The 22743-nt window shown below is 58.0% G+C and overlaps 3 protein-coding genes across 3 annotated transcripts; all 3 read right to left on the bottom strand.

Annotated features, from left to right (window-relative positions):
• Positions 1-1266: 1266 nt before the first annotated feature.
• Positions 1267-2280, bottom strand: LOC127028216 (inositol 1,4,5-trisphosphate receptor-interacting protein-like 1). The gene has a single exon (XM_050913962.1). It carries the CDS (start codon positions 2278-2280, stop codon positions 1267-1269), a length of 1014 nt encoding a protein of 337 aa, XP_050769919.1.
• A 6718-nt stretch (positions 2281-8998) lies between these two features.
• LOC127028215 (inositol 1,4,5-trisphosphate receptor-interacting protein-like 1) lies at positions 8999-10012 on the bottom strand. The gene has a single exon (XM_050913961.1). The coding sequence runs from the start codon at positions 10010-10012 to the stop codon at positions 8999-9001; it is 1014 nt and encodes a 337-aa protein (XP_050769918.1).
• A 6716-nt stretch (positions 10013-16728) lies between these two features.
• LOC127028214 (inositol 1,4,5-trisphosphate receptor-interacting protein-like 1) lies at positions 16729-17742 on the bottom strand. Its single transcript, XM_050913960.1, has one exon. It carries the CDS (start codon positions 17740-17742, stop codon positions 16729-16731), a length of 1014 nt encoding a protein of 337 aa, XP_050769917.1.
• Positions 17743-22743: the final 5001 nt, after the last annotated feature.

The raw sequence follows: 22743 nt of genomic DNA, 5'->3' as shown, positions 1-22743 counted from the left end.
GATGGGGGGGTGCAGGAGGGGAGGTGCCTGGTGCTGCAGGACACTCCTCCCTCCTGCGCCTGCCCTAGCTGGGCCTCCAGCTCTCCGGCTGCTGCTCTGCCTTGGCTCGTGCCCAAGCCTCTCACCACGGCAGCAAGCGGAGCATCCAGAGCCCCGCTCTGCGCTCGTGCTGCTCGTTGCCGGTGCAGAGGGCTCACCGCTTGGAGCCCATGATGTCCACCTCCCCAGGGGTCGCCCCGGGGCAATGCTGTCGGGCTCCCAGGGGGTGGTTTGCCCCAAGTTCATCTGGTGCAACCCCCCTGCTCAAGCACAGCCACCTACAGCACGCTGCCCAGGACCGCGTCCAGGTGACTTGCGAAGGCTGGAGCCTCCACAACCTCCCTGGGCAGCCTGTGTGAGTGTTAGAGCAGCCTCAGAGTCAGGACGTGCTTTCCTGGGTTCAGATGGAATGTCACGGTTTTTCATTTGTGCCCATTGGTTCTTGCCCTGTCAGGGGCCACGGCTGAGAAAGGTCTGGCTCCCTTGCCCTCGTTCCCTCCCATCAGGTATACATGCACAGAGGCATCTTCCCCTTAAAAGGGAAGCAGAGCAGAAATCTGGACAAGAAAGGAAAAAGGGGCCAGGGGAAGCATTCTGCTCTGGTACTGCTTACTTACCTCCAAATGCCAGTCCGCTGCTTCTGCATCTCAGCAGGTAGCAACCCGCTGCCTGCCCACATTCCCCAGCAAAGTCGTGCACAGACACTCCCACACAGAGGGCTGGCTAAAACAAGCTAATTTATTGTCCTCTCTGCATCGCGGAAAGGTCCCAGAGGGGATCAGCTCTTTCCAAGAGGATGGGTGCTCCCATCCTCTTCCAGGTGGTAACAGGCGCCTCAGTTGCAACGGCATCTGCAGCTGGACCCGGGGAGATTCCCCACACTCTGGTTACGCTGAGCTCTGCTTGAGCGGTGTCACCTCCATGCCTGGTGTGCTCAGGTCTGCGGCACAGACTCCCCAGGCAGTCTCTGGGATGAGCAGATTCTCTGTCCCAGGGTCCAAAACTGTCGCCCGGGCCCCACCAGTGTGAGAGCAGAGTAGGTCCTCAGGGTCACAGGCATGGCTGGAAAAGCCTGTGACCACCAGGAAGTGGGGGCAGAGCTGCAGACCTCTGAGGTGCAAATCGTCCTGCTGGCTGTGCCTCGCCGTGAGTGAGCGGGAAAAGCTGCCTCTCGACAACGGCGCAGCTCTCCGGCCACGGTGTGCTGCCGGGAAAGCTGGCCTCTGCCTACTCGAGGCTCAGGTAGGCGCCTGAGCTGCCTTGCTGCACTGCAAAGATCATCTCAGTGCAGATGTTCACCTTGGAGGCGCTTGTCAGCTGGAACCGGCAGGACTGGGAGGAGGGCAGCACCGTTAGCTGGCAGTGGTGCGACTGAGGCAAAAGCAGCCAGGCTGATCTCACCAAGCGCTGGACCCAGCAGGCGATTTTCTCCACGTCTAGGTAGGAGCCTGTGCAGAGGGTGCGTAGGAGGTCCGAGCTCCGATCGCTCCGCCGCTTCTCGTCGGGGTGGTGGAGAAAGCACAAGATCTCCCCCAGCAGCGGCTCCCTCGAGCACATGCACTCCAGCACCACGTGGATGCCGGAGCGCCTTGCTGGCAGCTGCCCCGTGGTGTCCAGCTCCAGGCTGAAAGAGTGCCCGGCGGGTGGCCGCAGGAACACCAGCAGGCGGTAGGCGACGCTGCTCTCGCGGACGCTCCAGGCTTCATAGGTGCCGTCCATCCCAAAGGCTGGGTGCATCTGGGGCATGAAAGCCCTCTTGCAAAGCACACGGCAGACAGCCAGGAGGTCACCCACCAGCTCCTTCAGCACCTTGCACGTGTCGGGCAGGCCCTGCATGGGCGAAGGGGTGGACGCAGCCAAAGACCTGACAACATTGTGCGCGCCGTTCAGGTCTTCCTCCTCCTCCTCGCTGTCCTCCTCCTCCTCGCTGCTGGAGCTGTCCTGCTCACGGCAGCTGTCAGAGGCAAGCTTCATTTCCCTGGCCAGCCAGCAGACCTCAGCGAGCAAGACCACGGCTCCTGCAACGGCCCACAGCGGCCACGGCTGCAACGCCGAAAGGAGCGTGGCTTCCCGCGCGCCCCTGCTCTGCTCAATCTCCTGCACCAGCCGAGTCATCTCCTGACACAGATACTCCGCACGCCGCTGCATCCGCTCGCCCGTAGCCACATCGACCTGGTCATCGCGCTTCAGCCCGTGCTGGACGGCCAGCAGAGCCAGGACGAGGGCGATTGCCGCAGCCATGGCCTGGAGGAGGCGGGAGAAAAGGGGGCTCAGCGGGGCTGGGTGGGAGGGAGCACGGGGCTGGGGGAGCGGGGCAGGAGCCGCCTGGAGCTGGGGGCCGGTAGGAGGGCGGGGAGGGAGCGGCGAGGGAGCAAGGGCAGGGTTTGTGAGCACTGCACGGGTGGGAGCCACGGGCTGTCCCAGGAAAGCCTTTGGGCACTGGTGTCGACAGGCTGGAAGGGGCCGCGGGCACTGGTGTCGACAGGCTGGAAGGGGCTGCGGGCCCTGGCTGGAGACAGCACGGGGCCCATCCTGCCCAAGCCGCCCTGCCTGGGCTGTGCCCCATGAAAGGGCAAGGGACACCAGAGTCGAGTCTCCCGAGGCCCCAGCCCTGCCACACCGCAGCGTCCCACGGAGCCACGGGCACCCGGCACATCCCCAAAGCCTCTCTGGGCACCTGCCAGCACGGGCAGCCCCGAGCACCTCTGCCCCCAGCCCCGAGGGCGGTACCGTGCCCTGCCCTGAGGGGCTCAGCTCTCGCTCTGGCTTACAAACCCCCTGGCCATCTGCCCCGTCCCCCACCCAGCCCAGCCTTTCCCCCGCATGCTGCACTCACCGATCGCCCAAGCTAAACAGCAGTGGGGCTGCCCGATGATGGCCCTGGGGACGGCTCCCATTGTGACTTGTCCTCTGTGCTGTCACAGCCACCAGAGCAGCATCACCCGGCCGGCAAGCCCCAGCCTTCGTCCCCACCGCCCGACTCAGCGGGTCCTGGGCATCACACCAAGTACAAACCCGCCCGGCAGGAGCGAGCTCCCAGGGGCTCTCTTCACAAAGCGGGCACACACCCCCCAAAACCGTCATTGACATGAAAACGGGGACGGTAGGTGCACGTCCCTGGCTTACGTCGAGAGGTGCAAAGTTCTCTGGGCCAGGTGGTCTGACTCGGAGTTGTCTCGAAGAGGAGAGCTACGAGCCCTTGGGCAGAGACAAAACTCCTCCTCCCTCTTCTCCTCTTGGCTTCCTTCTGCCGGGCCCGGACTTAGCCCTGCAAACCCTGGCGCTCAAGCAAAATGCCAGTCGTGTCCCTGCTGCAAGTGGAAAAGCTCCTGCGGCTCCTGTCTCCGGCTACCAACTTGCCCCCTGCAAGGGCAAGCGACGGGGCTGGAGAGGCCACGCCGGAGCCCGCATCTCTGCTCCCCTGAGGTTCCCCCGCTTCAGGAGACCCCCCTGGCCACCGCTGCGGACCGTGCCTCCCACAGACGTGGCCTGTACGGCATGAGTGCATGCCTTGAGACCCAGGCACCTCAAAAGCTTTCTCTAGCCTTGCTGCACGTGTGCCAAGACTGACACGGGTGCCATGTTTCTGCCACTTCAGCATGTGCAGAACCGTACATCCGATGCACCTCCTGTCCAAAGCCTTCCGGAGGCAAAAAGGGGGAGGGGATGTCACTAAGTGGGAGCATGCCCTGAAGTCCCTTTCTCTGTGAGGTCTCTCTTGTCCAGGTGGTGGGGACCTGAGGTCCCAAGCGGAGGGAACACAGAATCATAGCATCATTTAGGTTGGAAAAGACCCTGAAGATCATCGACTCCAACCGTAAACCTAACACTGCCAAGTCCACCACTAAACCACGTCCCTAAGCGCCACATCTCCACGCCTTTTAAATACCTCCGGGGACGGTGACTCCCCCACTTCCCTGGGCAGCCTGTTCCAATGCTTGACAACCCTTCCAGTGCAGAAATTTTTCCTAATATCTAGTCTAAACCTCCCCTGGCACAACGTGAGGCCGTTTCCTATCGGCCTGTCGCTTATTACTTGGGAAAAGAGACCGACACCCACCTCGTGACAACCTCCTTTCAGGTAGTTGTAGAGAGCCATGAGGTCTCGCCTGAGCCTCCTTTTCTCCAGGCTAAACAACCCCAGTTCTCTCAGCCGCTCCTCATAAGACCCTATGTGCTCTAGACCCTCCACCTGCTTCCTTGCCCTTCTTTGGACACGCTCCAGCACCTCAGAGTCTTTCTTGTCGTGAGGGGCCCAAAACTGAACACAGTATTCGAGGTGTCACCAGTGCTGAGTACAGGGGGACGATCACTTCCCTACTCCTGCTGGCCACGCTAGTTCTCATACAAGCCAGGATGCCATTGGCCTTCTTGGCCACCTGGGCACACTGCCCGCTCATATTCACACGGCTGTCAACCAACATCCCCAGGTTCTTTTCCGCCGGGCAGCTTTCCAGCCACTCTTCCCCAAGCCTGTAGCGTTGCATGGGGTTGTTGTGACCCAAGGGCAGGACCCAACACTTGGCCTTGCTGAACCTCATACAGCTGGCCTCGGCCCATCGATCCAGCCTGTCCAGACCCCTCCATAGAGCCTTCCTCCCCTCGAGCAGATCAACATTCCCGCCCAGCTTCGCGTCGGCTGCAAACTTACTGAGGAGGGTGCACTACTCGATCCCCTCGTCCAGATCGTTGATCAAGATCCTAAACAGAACTGGCCCCAAGACTGAGCCCTGGGGAACACCACTTGTGAGCGGCCGCCGACGGGATGTAACTCCATTCACCAGAACTCTTTGGGCCCGCCCACCCAGCCAGTTTTTTACCCAGCAAAGAGTACGCCCGTCCAAGCCATGAGCAGCCAGTTTCTCCAGGAGAATGCAAGGGGCAATATGCAGTCTGTGGCAACGTTTGTGTCTGGAAGTTAGGTAGTTTTGCAACCGTAATCAAAGTGCAAAACTTGACCGTATGTATTGTTGTCAGCTGAGAGCTAGATAACACTCATGTCAGAGTCAAATGGGAGAAAGCAGTAAGCAAGTCATCTGTCTGGATCAGCCAAGGTAAAGATTTCCTAAACTCTGGGTATGAGGGTCTGTAAACTCTTAGTAGCACCTTTTATTATCCGATTGAGCCGAAAGACAGGAAAAACCTGCATAGTTGGGGGACTTCCTCCCCTCCTACACAGAGGAAGAAGGATGCCCTTTAAAAAAGGAGTCAGAAGACAAGGAGATTTTGAACTCTGAAGAGAAAACCAAGTGTTTGGGCTCATGGTGAGGGAAAGAAGCATTTGTTGTCCCCTGACAAACATTGAGTTTAGACTCTGCCATGCACCAGTAAGCCAGAAAGCGCATATAAGGAACAATGTGCTAGAATGGGGATCTTGCATAAATGCAAAGTTTTGATTAAATACTAGCAAAAATTTGTTCCCCGTGAGGAAACAAATAAACACTAGAAAGGGACCCACAGAGGTTCTAGGAACAACATTCACAATTCAGCTGCTCGGAGCCCTAAGCAAGCCGATCTAGAGGGCCCTGCTTGGAGCAGGAGGTTGGACTAGAGACCTTGAGAGGTCCTTTCCACCTCAGGAATGCTGTAATTTATAATAGCAAGAGGCTAGTGCCTTTGCAACTGGCACCTGCACTACTGGAAGTCGAGTGTTATCAGAACCACCAGAACCACCCTGACAGGCCTGACTACTTATGAGAAAGCACCTAAGTCGTCTGGAGTGCTGTGTGTAGGTACGCAGCAGAGAAATGTCTCTGAACTTTTTGCTTAATTTCCCGTCTCTTGGATTCAAGTCCCTTGGGTGCAAACTTCAGAAAAGGAGTGCTTAGGTTCAACAGTCAGCCATCAGGGAGTGATAAGATGACTTTCTTCGGAAGAGACAGTACGGTCTCAGAGGCTCAGGAAAGCCTCCAGGTCTTCAGAAATGGCAGGCCTGAACCGCACCTGACAGAAACCAGCAGGCTGTGAACAGTCCCTGGCTCACATCAGCTCTCTCCAGGCAGGGTGCATAGTCCCTTGTGTTTTCCCACCCCCAGGTCACCCCGATTTCCAGTGCGACAGGAGGCTGGGCATGGAGAGCAGAGCTGGCCCCTCATGTATTTTATTTTCCCCACAGCTCATATTTGCCATCATCAGGCACAAGGGTATTTCTGCTCCCCCAGCTGAGCTGTGGGAACGCTGCTGAGCCCCTGACAGCCCTTAGATGTACTCGGAGCACTGATCCATTCTGGCGGTCAGTAACGTGGGACACGGTCAGAGGGTTGGGTGGCCAGGCTGAAAGCAGGAGCGGGCTAACAGTGGTGCATGTACATCCAAAACATGCTACAAAGAGTAGGTAACCCAGCCGAGCTGACACCCCACTGCAGAGCTAGTGATCTAACTCGGCAGTTACACATCACAACAAAGAAGGGGTAACGCTCTCAGCTCAGTAATGAGCAGACACACATGAGCTACCCATCCTGTTTCTTGAGCTTACTGTATTATTGTAACATTCAATGCCTATAAAGTAGTTGTGTCTGTAGAAGTGGAGTCACTCTGGGACTCTATTGCTTCATCCGAAGTTGCCAGTTTTCTGTCCTGCTTGTATGTAAAACCCAGGAGCTTCGATCAATCCCTTCTGGAATTTGAGTTTTGCTTCAATGCACACCTTTTCAGCAAACGAGACCCCAGTGGCAAGGGGAGATGGCTTATGAAGAGGCGGCACGCACAGAAAAATCTTTCCCTAAGGGCTGAATCTGGCAGGGCAGTTCCAGTGGGCTGCTGGTCTGGGTCTAACCTGGACAAATAGTTCCCTGCTCCTTCGTCTTCCCAGGAGAGTTAATACCAAGAGGTGACGCTGCTGCCAGACTGGGCAGTGGCTGGGAGCACCTGGGAAAGCGTCAGTGCATTGTCAGGGCTGCGGGTGATGAGCTCCGAGCAACCAGGGAGAGCTTGCAGAGCAGAGAGAGCAGGTCCCTGTGCTCTGCTCTGTCAATTTATGGCCTGGTTACAAAGCAGTGCCGCCTGCAAACTTACTGAGGAGGGTGCACTACTCGATCCCCTCGTCCAGATCGTTGATCAAGATCCTAAACAGAACTGGCCCCAAGACCGAGCCCTGGGGAACACCACTTGTGAGCGGCTGCCAACGGGATGTAACTCCCGCAACCCTCCGCAAGTCCAGGGTGGCAGTTCTGCTGAACACCCTCCTTACTTCTCCGAGAATCGAAAACTCAATCGATAATGTCATGGTCGCCGTGCCCAAGACGGCCTCCAACCGTCAGATCACCCGCAAGTCCTTTTCTGTTGGCAAACAACAGGTCCAGCAGAACGCCTTCCCTCGTTGCCTCACTCACCAGCTGTGTCAGGAAGCTCTCTTCCCCACACTCCAGGAACACCCTAGACGTAGCTTTGCTCTATCTGCCTGTGACTGTAGGCAGGCCACGCAAAGGAACGCAAAGTGTGCACGCGTGAGAGCAGGTGACGTGGCCCGGGCATGGTTTACTCCTGCTCTGCCAGCCTGTGAGGTGGCTCGGCTGCCTTGGTGCTGGCCTTGGTGCTTGGAGACGGGACGGTGCTCTTGGTGCCTTGGCGACAGTGATGTGGGGGTGACGGTGACTATCCCTGTGGCGGGCTGGGGCCTCTCCATGGCAGGGTCTCTGTCCTTGCTGTGCTGGTGAGAGAGGAGTGTGCCAAAAGAGAGTCTCTTTCCAAATGGGGATGGGGGGGTGCAGGAGGGGAGGTGCCTGGTGCTGCAGGACACTCCTCCCTCCTGCGCCTGCCCTAGCTGGGCCTCCAGCTCTCCGGCTGCTGCTCTGCCTTGGCTCGTGCCCAAGCCTCTCACCACGGCAGCAAGCGGAGCATCCAGAGCCCCGCTCTGCGCTCGTGCTGCTCGTTGCCGGTGCAGAGGGCTCACCGCTTGGAGCCCATGATGTCCACCTCCCCAGGGGTCGCCCCGGGGCAATGCTGTCGGGCTCCCAGGGGGTGGTTTGCCCCAAGTTCATCTGGTGCAACCCCCCTGCTCAAGCACAGCCACCTACAGCACGCTGCCCAGGACCGCGTCCAGGTGACTTGCGAAGGCTGGAGCCTCCACAACCTCCCTGGGCAGCCTGTGTGAGTGTTAGAGCAGCCTCAGAGTCAGGACGTGCTTTCCTGGGTTCAGATGGAATGTCACGGTTTTTCATTTGTGCCCATTGGTTCTTGCCCTGTCAGGGGCCACGGCTGAGAAAGGTCTGGCTCCCTTGCCCTCGTTCCCTCCCATCAGGTATACATGCACAGAGGCATCTTCCCCTTAAAAGGGAAGCAGAGCAGAAATCTGGACAAGAAAGGAAAAAGGGGCCAGGGGAAGCATTCTGCTCTGGTACTGCTTACTTACCTCCAAATGCCAGTCCGCTGCTTCTGCATCTCAGCAGGTAGCAACCCGCTGCCTGCCCACATTCCCAGCAAAGTCGTGCACAGACACTCCCACACAGAGGGCTGGCTAAAACAAGCTAATTTATTGTCCTCTCTGCATCGCGGAAAGGTCCCAGAGGGGATCAGCTCTTTCCAAGAGGATGGGTGCTCCCATCCTCTTCCAGGTGGTAACAGGCGCCTCAGTTGCAACGGCATCTGCAGCTGGACCCGGGGAGATTCCCCACACTCTGGTTACGCTGAGCTCTGCTTGAGCGGTGTCACCTCCATGCCTGGTGTGCTCAGGTCTGCGGCACAGACTCCCCAGGCAGTCTCTGGGATGAGCAGATTCTCTGTCCCAGGGTCCAAAACTGTCGCCCGGGCCCCACCAGTGTGAGAGCAGAGTAGGTCCTCAGGGTCACAGGCATGGCTGGAAAAGCCTGTGACCACCAGGAAGTGGGGGCAGAGCTGCAGACCTCTGAGGTGCAAATCGTCCTGCTGGCTGTGCCTCGCCGTGAGTGAGTGGGAAAAGCTGCCTCTCGACAACGGCGCAGCTCTCCGGCCACGGTGTGCTGCCGGGAAAGCTGGCCTCTGCCTACTCGAGGCTCAGGTAGGCGCCTGAGCTGCCTTGCTGCACTGCAAAGATCATCTCAGTGCAGATGTTCACCTTGGAGGCGCTTGTCAGCTGGAACCGGCAGGACTGGGAGGAGGGCAGCACCGTTAGCTGGCAGTGGTGCGACTGAGGCAAAAGCAGCCAGGCTGATCTCACCAAGCGCTGGACCCAGCAGGCGATTTTCTCCACGTCTAGGTAGGAGCCTGTGCAGAGGGTGCGTAGGAGGTCCGAGCTCCGATCGCTCCGCCGCTTCTCGTCGGGGTGGTGGAGAAAGCACAAGATCTCCCCCAGCAGCGGCTCCCTCGAGCACATGCACTCCAGCACCACGTGGATGCCGGAGCGCCTTGCTGGCAGCTGCCCCGTGGTGTCCAGCTCCAGGCTGAAAGAGTGCCCGGCGGGTGGCCGCAGGAACACCAGCAGGCGGTAGGCGACGCTGCTCTCGCGGACGCTCCAGGCTTCATAGGTGCCGTCCATCCCAAAGGCTGGGTGCATCTGGGGCATGAAAGCCCTCTTGCAAAGCACACGGCAGACAGCCAGGAGGTCACCCACCAGCTCCTTCAGCACCTTGCACGTGTCGGGCAGGCCCTGCATGGGCGAAGGGGTGGACGCAGCCAAAGACCTGACAACATTGTGCGCGCCGTTCAGGTCTTCCTCCTCCTCCTCGCTGTCCTCCTCCTCCTCGCTGCTGGAGCTGTCCTGCTCACGGCAGCTGTCAGAGGCAAGCTTCATTTCCCTGGCCAGCCAGCAGACCTCAGCGAGCAAGACCACGGCTCCTGCAACGGCCCACAGCGGCCACGGCTGCAACGCCGAAAGGAGCGTGGCTTCCCGCGCGCCCCTGCTCTGCTCAATCTCCTGCACCAGCCGAGTCATCTCCTGACACAGATACTCCGCACGCCGCTGCATCCGCTCGCCCGTAGCCACATCGACCTGGTCATCGCGCTTCAGCCCGTGCTGGACGGCCAGCAGAGCCAGGACGAGGGCGATTGCCGCAGCCATGGCCTGGAGGAGGCGGGAGAAAAGGGGGCTCAGCGGGGCTGGGTGGGAGGGAGCACGGGGCTGGGGGAGCGGGGCAGGAGCCGCCTGGAGCTGGGGGCCGGTAGGAGGGCGGGGAGGGAGCGGCGAGGGAGCAAGGGCAGGGTTTGTGAGCACTGCACGGGTGGGAGCCACGGGCTGTCCCAGGAAAGCCTTTGGGCACTGGTGTCGACAGGCTGGAAGGGGCCGCGGGCACTGGTGTCGACAGGCTGGAAGGGGCTGCGGGCCCTGGCTGGAGACAGCACGGGGCCCATCCTGCCCAAGCCGCCCTGCCTGGGCTGTGCCCCATGAAAGGGCAAGGGACACCAGAGTCGAGTCTCCCGAGGCCCCAGCCCTGCCACACCGCAGCGTCCCACGGAGCCACGGGCACCCGGCACATCCCCAAAGCCTCTCTGGGCACCTGCCAGCACGGGCAGCCCCGAGCACCTCTGCCCCCAGCCCCGAGGGCGGTACCGTGCCCTGCCCTGAGGGGCTCAGCTCTCGCTCTGGCTTACAAACCCCCTGGCCATCTGCCCCGTCCCCCACCCAGCCCAGCCTTTCCCCCGCATGCTGCACTCACCGATCGCCCAAGCTAAACAGCAGTGGGGCTGCCCGATGATGGCCCTGGGGACGGCTCCCATTGTGACTTGTCCTCTGTGCTGTCACAGCCACCAGAGCAGCATCACCCGGCCGGCAAGCCCCAGCCTTCGTCCCCACCGCCCGACTCAGCGGGTCCTGGGCATCACACCAAGTACAAACCCGCCCGGCAGGAGCGAGCTCCCAGGGGCTCTCTTCACAAAGCGGGCACACACCCCCCAAAACCGTCATTGACATGAAAACGGGGACGGTAGGTGCACGTCCCTGGCTTACGTCGAGAGGTGCAAAGTTCTCTGGGCCAGGTGGTCTGACTCGGAGTTGTCTCGAAGAGGAGAGCTACGAGCCCTTGGGCAGAGACAAAACTCCTCCTCCCTCTTCTCCTCTTGGCTTCCTTCTGCCGGGCCCGGACTTAGCCCTGCAAACCCTGACGCTCAAGCAAAATGCCAGTCGTGTCCCTGCTGCAAGTGGAAAAGCTCCTGCGGCTCCTGTCTCCGGCTACCAACTTGCCCCCTGCAAGGGCAAGCGACGGGGCTGGAGAGGCCACGCCGGAGCCCGCATCTCTGCTCCCCTGAGGTTCCCCCGCTTCAGGAGACCCCCCTGGCCACCGCTGCGGACCGTGCCTCCCACAGACGTGGCCTGTACGGCATGAGTGCATGCCTTGAGACCCAGGCACCTCAAAAGCTTTCTCTAGCCTTGCTGCACGTGTGCCAAGACTGACACGGGTGCCATGTTTCTGCCACTTCAGCATGTGCAGAACCGTACATCCGATGCACCTCCTGTCCAAAGCCTTCCGGAGGCAAAAAGGGGGAGGGGATGTCACTAAGTGGGAGCATGCCCTGAAGTCCCTTTCTCTGTGAGGTCTCTCTTGTCCAGGTGGTGGGGACCTGAGGTCCCAAGCGGAGGGAACACAGAATCATAGCATCATTTAGGTTGGAAAAGACCCTGAAGATCATCGACTCCAACCGTAAACCTAACACTGCCAAGTCCACCACTAAACCACGTCCCTAAGCGCCACATCTCCACGCCTTTTAAATACCTCCGGGGACGGTGACTCCCCCACTTCCCTGGGCAGCCTGTTCCAATGCTTGACAACCCTTCCAGTGCAGAAATTTTTCCTAATATCTAGTCTAAACCTCCCCTGGCACAACGTGAGGCCGTTTCCTATCGGCCTGTCGCTTATTACTTGGGAAAAGAGACCGACACCCACCTCGTGACAACCTCCTTTCAGGTAGTTGTAGAGAGCCATGAGGTCTCGCCTGAGCCTCCTTTTCTCCAGGCTAAACAACCCCAGTTCTCTCAGCCGCTCCTCATAAGACCCTATGTGCTCTAGACCCTCCACCTGCTTCCTTGCCCTTCTTTGGACACGCTCCAGCACCTCAGAGTCTTTCTTGTCGTGAGGGGCCCAAAACTGAACACAGTATTCGAGGTGTCACCAGTGCTGAGTACAGGGGGACGATCACTTCCCTACTCCTGCTGGCCACGCTAGTTCTCATACAAGCCAGGATGCCATTGGCCTTCTTGGCCACCTGGGCACACTGCCCGCTCATATTCACACGGCTGTCAACCAACATCCCCAGGTTCTTTTCCGCCGGGCAGCTTTCCAGCCACTCTTCCCCAAGCCTGTAGCGTTGCATGGGGTTGTTGTGACCCAAGGGCAGGACCCAACACTTGGCCTTGCTGAACCTCATACAGCTGGCCTCGGCCCATCGATCCAGCCTGTCCAGACCCCTCCATAGAGCCTTCCTCCCCTCGAGCAGATCAACATTCCCGCCCAGCTTCGCGTCGGCTGCAAACTTACTGAGGAGGGTGCACTACTCGATCCCCTCGTCCAGATCGTTGATCAAGATCCTAAACAGAACTGGCCCCAAGACTGAGCCCTGGGGAACACCACTTGTGAGCGGCCGCCGACGGGATGTAACTCCATTCACCAGAACTCTTTGGGCCCGCCCACCCAGCCAGTTTTTTACCCAGCAAAGAGTACGCCCGTCCAAGCCATGAGCAGCCAGTTTCTCCAGGAGAATGCAAGGGGCAATATGCAGTCTGTGGCAACGTTTGTGTCTGGAAGTTAGGTAGTTTTGCAACCGTAATCAAAGTGCAAAACTTGACCGTATGTATTGTTGTCAGCTGAGAGCTAGATAACACTCATGTCAGAGTCAAATGGGAGAAAGCAGTAAGCAAGTCATCTGTCTGGATCAGCCAAGGTAAAGATTTCCTAAACTCTGGGTATGAGGGTCTGTAAACTCTTAGTAGCACCTTTTATTATCCGATTGAGCCGAAAGACAGGAAAAACCTGCATAGTTGGGGGACTTCCTCCCCTCCTACACAGAGGAAGAAGGATGCCCTTTAAAAAAGGAGTCAGAAGACAAGGAGATTTTGAACTCTGAAGAGAAAACCAAGTGTTTGGGCTCATGGTGAGGGAAAGAAGCATTTGTTGTCCCCTGACAAACATTGAGTTTAGACTCTGCCATGCACCAGTAAGCCAGAAAGCGCATGTAAGGAACAATGTGCTAGAATGGGGATCTTGCATAAATGCAAAGTTTTGATTAAATACTAGCAAAAATTTGTTCCCCGTGAGGAAACAAATAAACACTAGAAAGGGACCCACAGAGGTTCTAGGAACAACATTCACAATTCAGCTGCTCGGAGCCCTAAGCAAGCCGATCTAGAGGGCCCTGCTTGGAGCAGGAGGTTGGACTAGAGACCTTGAGAGGTCCTTTCCACCTCAGGAATGCTGTAATTTATAATAGCAAGAGGCTAGTGCCTTTGCAACTGGCACCTGCACTACTGGAAGTCGAGTGTTATCAGAACCACCAGAACCACCCTGACAGGCCTGACTACTTATGAGAAAGCACCTAAGTCGTCTGGAGTGCTGTGTGTAGGTACGCAGCAGAGAAATGTCTCTGAACTTTTTGCTTAATTTCCCGTCTCTTGGATTCAAGTCCCTTGGGTGCAAACTTCAGAAAAGGAGTGCTTAGGTTCAACAGTCAGCCATCAGGGAGTGATAAGATGACTTTCTTCGGAAGAGACAGTACGGTCTCAGAGGCTCAGGAAAGCCTCCAGGTCTTCAGAAATGGCAGGCCTGAACCGCACCTGACAGAAACCAGCAGGCTGTGAACAGTCCCTGGCTCACATCAGCTCTCTCCAGGCAGGGTGCATAGTCCCTTGTGTTTTCCCACCCCCAGGTCACCCCGATTTCCAGTGCGACAGGAGGCTGGGCATGGAGAGCAGAGCTGGCCCCTCATGTATTTTATTTTCCCCACAGCTCATATTTGCCATCATCAGGCACAAGGGTATTTCTGCTCCCCCAGCTGAGCTGTGGGAACGCTGCTGAGCCCCTGACAGCCCTTAGATGTACTCGGAGCACTGATCCATTCTGGCGGTCAGTAACGTGGGACACGGTCAGAGGGTTGGGTGGCCAGGCTGAAAGCAGGAGCGGGCTAACAGTGGTGCATGTACATCCAAAACATGCTACAAAGAGTAGGTAACCCAGCCGAGCTGACACCCCACTGCAGAGCTAGTGATCTAACTCGGCAGTTACACATCACAACAAAGAAGGGTAACGCTCTCAGCTCAGTAATGAGCAGACACACATGAGCTACCCATCCTGTTTCTTGAGCTTACTGTATTATTGTAACATTCAATGCCTATAAAGTAGTTGTGTCTGTAGAAGTGGAGTCACTCTGGGACTCTATTGCTTCATCCGAAGTTGCCAGTTTTCTGTCCTGCTTGTATGTAAAACCCAGGAGCTTCGATCAATCCCTTCTGGAATTTGAGTTTTGCTTCAATGCACACCTTTTCAGCAAACGAGACCCCAGTGGCAAGGGGAGATGGCTTATGAAGAGGCGGCACGCACAGAAAAATCTTTCCCTAAGGGCTGAATCTGGCAGGGCAGTTCCAGTGGGCTGCTGGTCTGGGTCTAACCTGGACAAATAGTTCCCTGCTCCTTCGTCTTCCCAGGAGAGTTAATACCAAGAGGTGACGCTGCTGCCAGACTGGGCAGTGGCTGGGAGCACCTGGGAAAGCGTCAGTGCATTGTCAGGGCTGCGGGTGATGAGCTCCGAGCAACCAGGGAGAGCTTGCAGAGCAGAGAGAGCAGGTCCCTGTGCTCTGCTCTGTCAATTTATGGCCTGGTTACAAAGCAGTGCCGCCTGCAAACTTACTGAGGAGGGTGCACTACTCGATCCCCTCGTCCAGATCGTTGATCAAGATCCTAAACAGAACTGGCCCCAAGACCGAGCCCTGGGGAACACCACTTGTGAGCGGCTGCCAACGGGATGTAACTCCCGCAACCCTCCGCAAGTCCAGGGTGGCAGTTCTGCTGAACACCCTCCTTACTTCTCCGAGAATCGAAAACTCAATCGATAATGTCATGGTCGCCGTGCCCAAGACGGCCTCCAACCGTCAGATCACCCGCAAGTCCTTTTCTGTTGGCAAACAACAGGTCCAGCAGAACGCCTTCCCTCGTTGCCTCACTCACCAGCTGTGTCAGGAAGCTCTCTTCCCCACACTCCAGGAACACCCTAGACGTAGCTTTGCTCTATCTGCCTGTGACTGTAGGCAGGCCACGCAAAGGAACGCAAAGTGTGCACGTGTGAGAGCAGGTGACGTGGCCCGGGCATGGTTTACTCCTGCTCTGCCAGCCTGTGAGGTGGCTCGGCTGCCTTGGTGCTGGCCTTGGTGCTTGGAGACGGGACGGTGCTCTTGGTGCCTTGGCGACAGTGATGTGGGGGTGACGGTGACTATCCCTGTGGCGGGCTGGGGCCTCTCCATGGCAGGGTCTCTGTCCTTGCTGTGCTGGTGAGAGAGGAGTGTGCCAAAAGCGAGTCTCTTTCCACATGGGGATGGGGGGTGCAGGAGGGGAGGTGCCTGGTGCTGCAGGACACTCCTCCCTCCTGCGCCTGCCCTAGCTGGGCCTCCAGCTCTCCGGCTGCCGCTCTGCCTTGGCTCGTGCCCAAGCCTCTCACCACGGCAGCAAGCGGAGCATCCAGAGCCCCGCTCTGCGCTCGTGCTGCTCGTTGCCGGTGCAGAGGGCTCACCGCTTGGAGCCCATGATGTCCACCTCCCCAGGGGTCGCCCCGGGGCAATGCTGTCGGGCTCCCAGGGGGTGGTTTGCCCCAAGTTCATCTGGTGCAACCCCCCTGCTCAAGCACAGCCACCTACAGCACGCTGCCCAGGACCGCGTCCAGGTGACTTGCGAAGGCTGGAGCCTCCACAACCTCCCTGGGCAGCCTGTGTGAGTGTTAGAGCAGCCTCAGAGTCAGGACGTGCTTTCCTGGGTTCAGATGGAATGTCACGGTTTTTCATTTGTGCCCATTGGTTCTTGCCCTGTCAGGGGCCACGGCTGAGAAAGGTCTGGCTCCCTTGCCCTCGTTCCCTCCCATCAGGTATACATGCACAGAGGCATCTTCCCCTTAAAAGGGAAGCAGAGCAGAAATCTGGACAAGAAAGGAAAAAGGGGCCAGGGGAAGCATTCTGCTCTGGTACTGCTTACTTACCTCCAAATGCCAGTCCGCTGCTTCTGCATCTCAGCAGGTAGCAACCCGCTGCCTGCCCACATTCCCCAGCAAAGTCGTGCACAGACACTCCCACACAGAGGGCTGGCTAAAACAAGCTAATTTATTGTCCTCTCTGCATCGCGGAAAGGTCCCAGAGGGGATCAGCTCTTTCCAAGAGGATGGGTGCTCCCATCCTCTTCCAGGTGGTAACAGGCGCCTCAGTTGCAACGGCATCTGCAGCTGGACCCGGGGAGATTCCCCACACTCTGGTTACGCTGAGCTCTGCTTGAGCGGTGTCACCTCCATGCCTGGTGTGCTCAGGTCTGCGGCACAGACTCCCCAGGCAGTCTCTGGGATGAGCAGATTCTCTGTCCCAGGGTCCAAAACTGTCGCCCGGGCCCCACCAGTGTGAGAGCAGAGTAGGTCCTCAGGGTCACAGGCATGGCTGGAAAAGCCTGTGACCACCAGGAAGGGGGGCAGAGCTGCAGACCTCTGAGGTGCAAATCGTCCTGCTGGCTGTGCCTCGCCGTGAGTGAGCGGGAAAAGCTGCCTCTCGACAACGGCGCAGCTCTCCGGCCACGGTGTGCTGCCGGGAAAGCTGGCCTCTGCCTACTCGAGGCTCAGGTAGGCGCCTGAGCTGCCTTGCTGCACTGCAAAGATCATCTCAGTGCAGATGTTCACCTTGGAGGCGCTTGTCAGCTGGAACCGGCAGGACTGGGAGGAGGGCAGCACCGTTAGCTGGCAGTGGTGCGACTGAGGCAAAAGCAGCCAGGCTGATCTCACCAAGCGCTGGACCCAGCAGGCGATTTTCTCCACGTCTAGGTAGGAGCCTGTGCAGAGGGTGCGTAGGAGGTCCGAGCTCCGATCGCTCCGCCGCTTCTCGTCGGGGTGGTGGAGAAAGCACAAGATCTCCCCCAGCAGCGGCTCCCTCGAGCACATGCACTCCAGCACCACGTGGATGCCGGAGCGCCTTGCTGGCAGCTGCCCCGTGGTGTCCAGCTCCAGGCTGAAAGAGTGCCCGGCGGGTGGCCGCAGGAACACCAGCAGGCGGTAGGCGACGCTGCTCTCGCGGACGCTCCAGGCTTCATAGGTGCCGTCCATCCCAAAGGCTGGGTGCATCTGGGGCATGAAAGCCCTCTTGCAAAGCACACGGCAGACAGCCAGGAGGTCACCCACCAGCTCCTTCAGCACCTTGCACGTGTCGGGCAGGCCCTGCATGGGCGAAGGGGTGGACGCAGCCAAAGACCTGACAACATTGTGCGCGCCGTTCAGGTCTTCCTCCTCCTCCTCGCTGTCCTCCTCCTCCTCGCTGCTGGAGCTGTCCTGCTCACGGCAGCTGTCAGAGGCAAGCTTCATTTCCCTGGCCAGCCAGCAGACCTCAGCGAGCAAGACCACGGCTCCTGCAACGGCCCACAGCGGCCACGGCTGCAACGCCGAAAGGAGCGTGGCTTCCCGCGCGCCCCTGCTCTGCTCAATCTCCTGCACCAGCCGAGTCATCTCCTGACACAGATACTCCGCACGCCGCTGCATCCGCTCGCCCGTAGCCACATCGACCTGGTCATCGCGCTTCAGCCCGTGCTGGACGGCCAGCAGAGCCAGGACGAGGGCGATTGCCGCAGCCATGGCCTGGAGGAGGCGGGAGAAAAGGGGGCTCAGCGGGGCTGGGTGGGAGGGAGCACGGCGCTGGGGAGCGGGGCAGGAGCCGCCTGGAGCTGGGGGCCGGTAGGAGGGCGGGGAGGGAGCGGCGAGGGAGCAAGGGCAGGGTTTGTGAGCACTGCACGGGTGGGAGCCACGGGCTGTCCCAGGAAAGCCTTTGGGCACTGGTGTCGACAGGCTGGAAGGGGCTGGGGGGCTGCGGGCCCTGGCTGGAGACAGCACGGGGCCCATCCTGCCCAAGCCGCCCTGCCTGGGCTGTGCCCCATGAAAGGGCAAGGGACACCAGAGTCGAGTCTCCCGAGGCCCCGGCCCTGCCACACCGCAGCGTCCCACGGAGCCACGGGCACCCGGCACATCCCCAAAGCCTCTCTGGGCACCTGCCAGCACGGGCAGCCCCGAGCACCTCTGCCCCCAGCCCCGAGGGCGGTACCGTGCCCTGCCCTGAGGGGCTCAGCTCTCGCTCTGGCTTACAAACCCCCTGGCCATCTGCCCCGTCCCCCACCCAGCCCAGCCTTTCCCCCGCATGCTGCACTCACCGATCGCCCAAGCTAAACAGCAGTGGGGCTGCCCGATGATGGCCCTGGGGACGGCTCCCATTGTGACTTGTCCTCTGTGCTGTCACAGCCACCAGAGCAGCATCACCCGGCCGGCAAGCCCCAGCCTTCGTCCCCACCGCCCGACTCAGCGGGTCCTGGGCATCACACCAAGTACAAACCCGCCCGGCAGGAGCGAGCTCCCAGGGGCTCTCTTCACAAAGCGGGCACACACCCCCCAAAACCGTCATTGACATGAAAACGGGGACGGTAGGTGCACGTCCCTGGCTTACGTCGAGAGGTGCAAAGTTCTCTGGGCCAGGTGGTCTGACTCGGAGTTGTCTCGAAGAGGAGAGCTACGAGCCCTTGGGCAGAGACAAAACTCCTCCTCCCTCTTCTCCTCTTGGCTTCCTTCTGCCGGGCCCGGACTTAGCCCTGCAAACCCTGACGCTCAAGCAAAATGCCAGTCGTGTCCCTGCTGCAAGTGGAAAAGCTCCTGCGGCTCCTGTCTCCGGCTACCAACTTGCCCCCTGCAAGGGCAAGCGACGGGGCTGGAGAGGCCACGCCGGAGCCCGCATCTCTGCTCCCCTGAGGTTCCCCCGCTTCAGGAGACCCCCCTGGCCACCGCTGCGGACCGTGCCTCCCACAGACGTGGCCTGTACGGCATGAGTGCATGCCTTGAGACCCAGGCACCTCAAAAGCTTTCTCTAGCCTTGCTGCACGTGTGCCAAGACTGACACGGGTGCCATGTTTCTGCCACTTCAGCATGTGCAGAACCGTACATCCGATGCACCTCCTGTCCAAAGCCTTCCGGAGGCAAAAAGGGGGAGGGGATGTCACTAAGTGGGAGCATGCCCTGAAGTCCCTTTCTCTGTGAGGTCTCTCTTGTCCAGGTGGTGGGGACCTGAGGTCCCAAGCGGAGGGAACACAGAATCATAGCATCATTTAGGTTGGAAAAGACCCTGAAGATCATCGACTCCAACCGTAAACCTAACACTGCCAAGTCCACCACTAAACCACGTCCCTAAGCGCCACATCTCCACGCCTTTTAAATACCTCCGGGGACGGTGACTCCCCCACTTCCCTGGGCAGCCTGTTCCAATGCTTGACAACCCTTCCAGTGCAGAAATTTTTCCTAATATCTAGTCTAAACCTCCCCTGGCACAACGTGAGGCCGTTTCCTATCGGCCTGTCGCTTATTACTTGGGAAAAGAGACCGACACCCACCTCGTGACAACCTCCTTTCAGGTAGTTGTAGAGAGCCATGAGGTCTCGCCTGAGCCTCCTTTTCTCCAGGCTAAACAACCCCAGTTCTCTCAGCCGCTCCTCATAAGACCCTATGTGCTCTAGACCCTCCACCTGCTTCCTTGCCCTTCTTTGGACACGCTCCAGCACCTCAGAGTCTTTCTTGTCGTGAGGGGCCCAAAACTGAACACAGTATTCAAGGTGTCACCAGTGCTGAGTACAGGGGGACGATCACTTCCCTACTCCTGCTGGCCACGCTAGTTCTCATACAAGCCAGGATGCCATTGGCCTTCTTGGCCACCTGGGCACACTGCCCGCTCATATTCACACGGCTGTCAACCAACATCCCCAGGTTCTTTTCCGCCGGGCAGCTTTCCAGCCACTCTTCCCCAAGCCTGTAGCGTTGCATGGGGTTGTTGTGACCCAAGGGCAGGACCCAACACTTGGCCTTGCTGAACCTCATACAGCTGGCCTCGGCCCATCGATCCAGCCTGTCCAGACCCCTCCATAGAGCCTTCCTCCCCTCGAGCAGATCAACATTCCCGCCCAGCTTCGCGTCGGCTGCAAACTTACTGAGGAGGGTGCACTACTCGATCCCCTCGTCCAGATCGTTGATCAAGATCCTAAACAGAACTGGCCCCAAGACTGAGCCCTGGGGAACACCACTTGTGAGCGGCCGCCGACGGGATGTAACTCCATTCACCAGAACTCTTTGGGCCCGCCCACCCAGCCAGTTTTTTACCCAGCAAAGAGTACGCCCGTCCAAGCCATGAGCAGCCAGTTTCTCCAGGAGAATGCAAGGGGCAATATGCAGTCTGTGGCAACGTTTGTGTCTGGAAGTTAGGTAGTTTTGCAACCGTAATCAAAGTGCAAAACTTGACCGTATGTATTGTTGTCAGCTGAGAGCTAGATAACACTCATGTCAGAGTCAAATGGGAGAAAGCAGTAAGCAAGTCATCTGTCTGGATCAGCCAAGGTAAAGATTTCCTAAACTCTGGGTATGAGGGTCTGTAAACTCTTAGTAGCACCTTTTATTATCCGATTGAGCCGAAAGACAGGAAAAACCTGCATAGTTGGGGGACTTCCTCCCCTCCTACACAGAGGAAGAAGGATGCCCTTTAAAAAAGGAGTCAGAAGACAAGGAGATTTTGAACTCTGAAGAGAAAACCAAGTGTTTGGGCTCATGGTGAGGGAAAGAAGCATTTGTTGTCCCCTGACAAACATTGAGTTTAGACTCTGCCATGCACCAGTAAGCCAGAAAGCGCATATAAGGAACAATGTGCTAGAATGGGGATCTTGCATAAATGCAAAGTTTTGATTAAATACTAGCAAAAATTTGTTCCCCGTGAGGAAACAAATAAACACTAGAAAGGGACCCACAGAGGTTCTAGGAACAACATTCACAATTCAGCTGCTCGGAGCCCTAAGCAAGCCGATCTAGAGGGCCCTGCTTGGAGCAGGAGGTTGGACTAGAGACCTTGAGAGGTCCTTTCCACCTCAGGAATGCTGTAATTTATAATAGCAAGAGGCTAGTGCCTTTGCAACTGGCACCTGCACTACTGGAAGTCGAGTGTTATCAGAACCACCAGAACCACCCTGACAGGCCTGACTACTTATGAGAAAGCACCTAAGTCGTCTGGAGTGCTGTGTGTAGGTACGCAGCAGAGAAATGTCTCTGAACTTTTTGCTTAATTTCCCGTCTCTTGGATTCAAGTCCCTTGGGTGCAAACTTCAGAAAAGGAGTGCTTAGGTTCAACAGTCAGCCATCAGGGAGTGATAAGATGACTTTCTTCGGAAGAGACAGTACGGTCTCAGAGGCTCAGGAAAGCCTCCAGGTCTTCAGAAATGGCAGGCCTGAACCGCACCTGACAGAAACCAGCAGGCTGTGAACAGTCCCTGGCTCACATCAGCTCTCTCCAGGCAGGGTGCATAGTCCCTTGTGTTTTCCCACCCCCAGGTCACCCCGATTTCCAGTGCGACAGGAGGCTGGGCATGGAGAGCAGAGCTGGCCCCTCATGTATTTTATTTTCCCCACAGCTCATATTTGCCATCATCAGGCACAAGGGTATTTCTGCTCCCCCAGCTGAGCTGTGGGAACGCTGCTGAGCCCCTGACAGCCCTTAGATGTACTCGGAGCACTGATCCATTCTGGCGGTCAGTAACGTGGGACACGGTCAGAGGGTTGGGTGGCCAGGCTGAAAGCAGGAGCGGGCTAACAGTGGTGCATGTACATCCAAAACATGCTACAAAGAGTAGGTAACCCAGCCGAGCTGACACCCCACTGCAGAGCTAGTGATCTAACTCGGCAGTTACACATCACAACAAAGAAGGGATAACGCTCTCAGCTCAGTAATGAGCAGACACACATGAGCTACCCATCCTGTTTCTTGAGCTTACTGTATTATTGTAACATTCAATGCCTATAAAGTAGTTGTGTCTGTAGAAGTGGAGTCACTCTGGGACTCTATTGCTTCATCCGAAGTTGCCAGTTTTCTGTCCTGCTTGTATGTAAAACCCAGGAGCTTCGATCAATCCCTTCTGGAATTTGAGTTTTGCTTCAATGCACACCTTTTCAGCAAACGAGACCCCAGTGGCAAGGGGAGATGGCTTATGAAGAGGCGGCACGCACAGAAAAATCTTTCCCTAAGGGCTGAATCTGGCAGGGCAGTTCCAGTGGGCTGCTGGTCTGGGTCTAACCTGGACAAATAGTTCCCTGCTCCTTCGTCTTCCCAGGAGAGTTAATACCAAGAGGTGACGCTGCTGCCAGACTGGGCAGTGGCTGGGAGCACCTGGGAAAGCGTCAGTGCATTGTCAGGGCTGCGGGTGATGAGCTCCGAGCAACCAGGGAGAGCTTGCAGAGCAGAGAGAGCAGGTCCCTGTGCTCTGCTCTGTCAATTTATGGCCTGGTTACAAAGCAGTGCCGCCTGCAAACTTACTGAGGAGGGTGCACTACTCGATCCCCTCGTCCAGATCGTTGATCAAGATCCTAAACAGAACTGGCCCCAAGACCGAGCCCTGGGGAACACCACTTGTGAGCGGCTGCCAACGGGATGTAACTCCCGCAACCCTCCGCAAGTCCAGGGTGGCAGTTCTGCTGAACACCCTCCTTACTTCTCCGAGAATCGAAAACTCAATCGATAATGTCATGGTCGCCGTGCCCAAGACGGCCTCCAACCGTCAGATCACCCGC

The sequence above is a fragment of the Gymnogyps californianus genome, unplaced genomic scaffold (genome assembly GCF_018139145.2).
Source record: "Gymnogyps californianus isolate 813 unplaced genomic scaffold, ASM1813914v2 HiC_scaffold_266, whole genome shotgun sequence".
Lineage (NCBI taxonomy): Eukaryota > Metazoa > Chordata > Aves > Accipitriformes > Cathartidae > Gymnogyps > Gymnogyps californianus.
The sequence above is the reverse complement of the archived record's forward strand: the minus strand, read 5'-3'. Positions and strand labels throughout refer to the sequence as shown.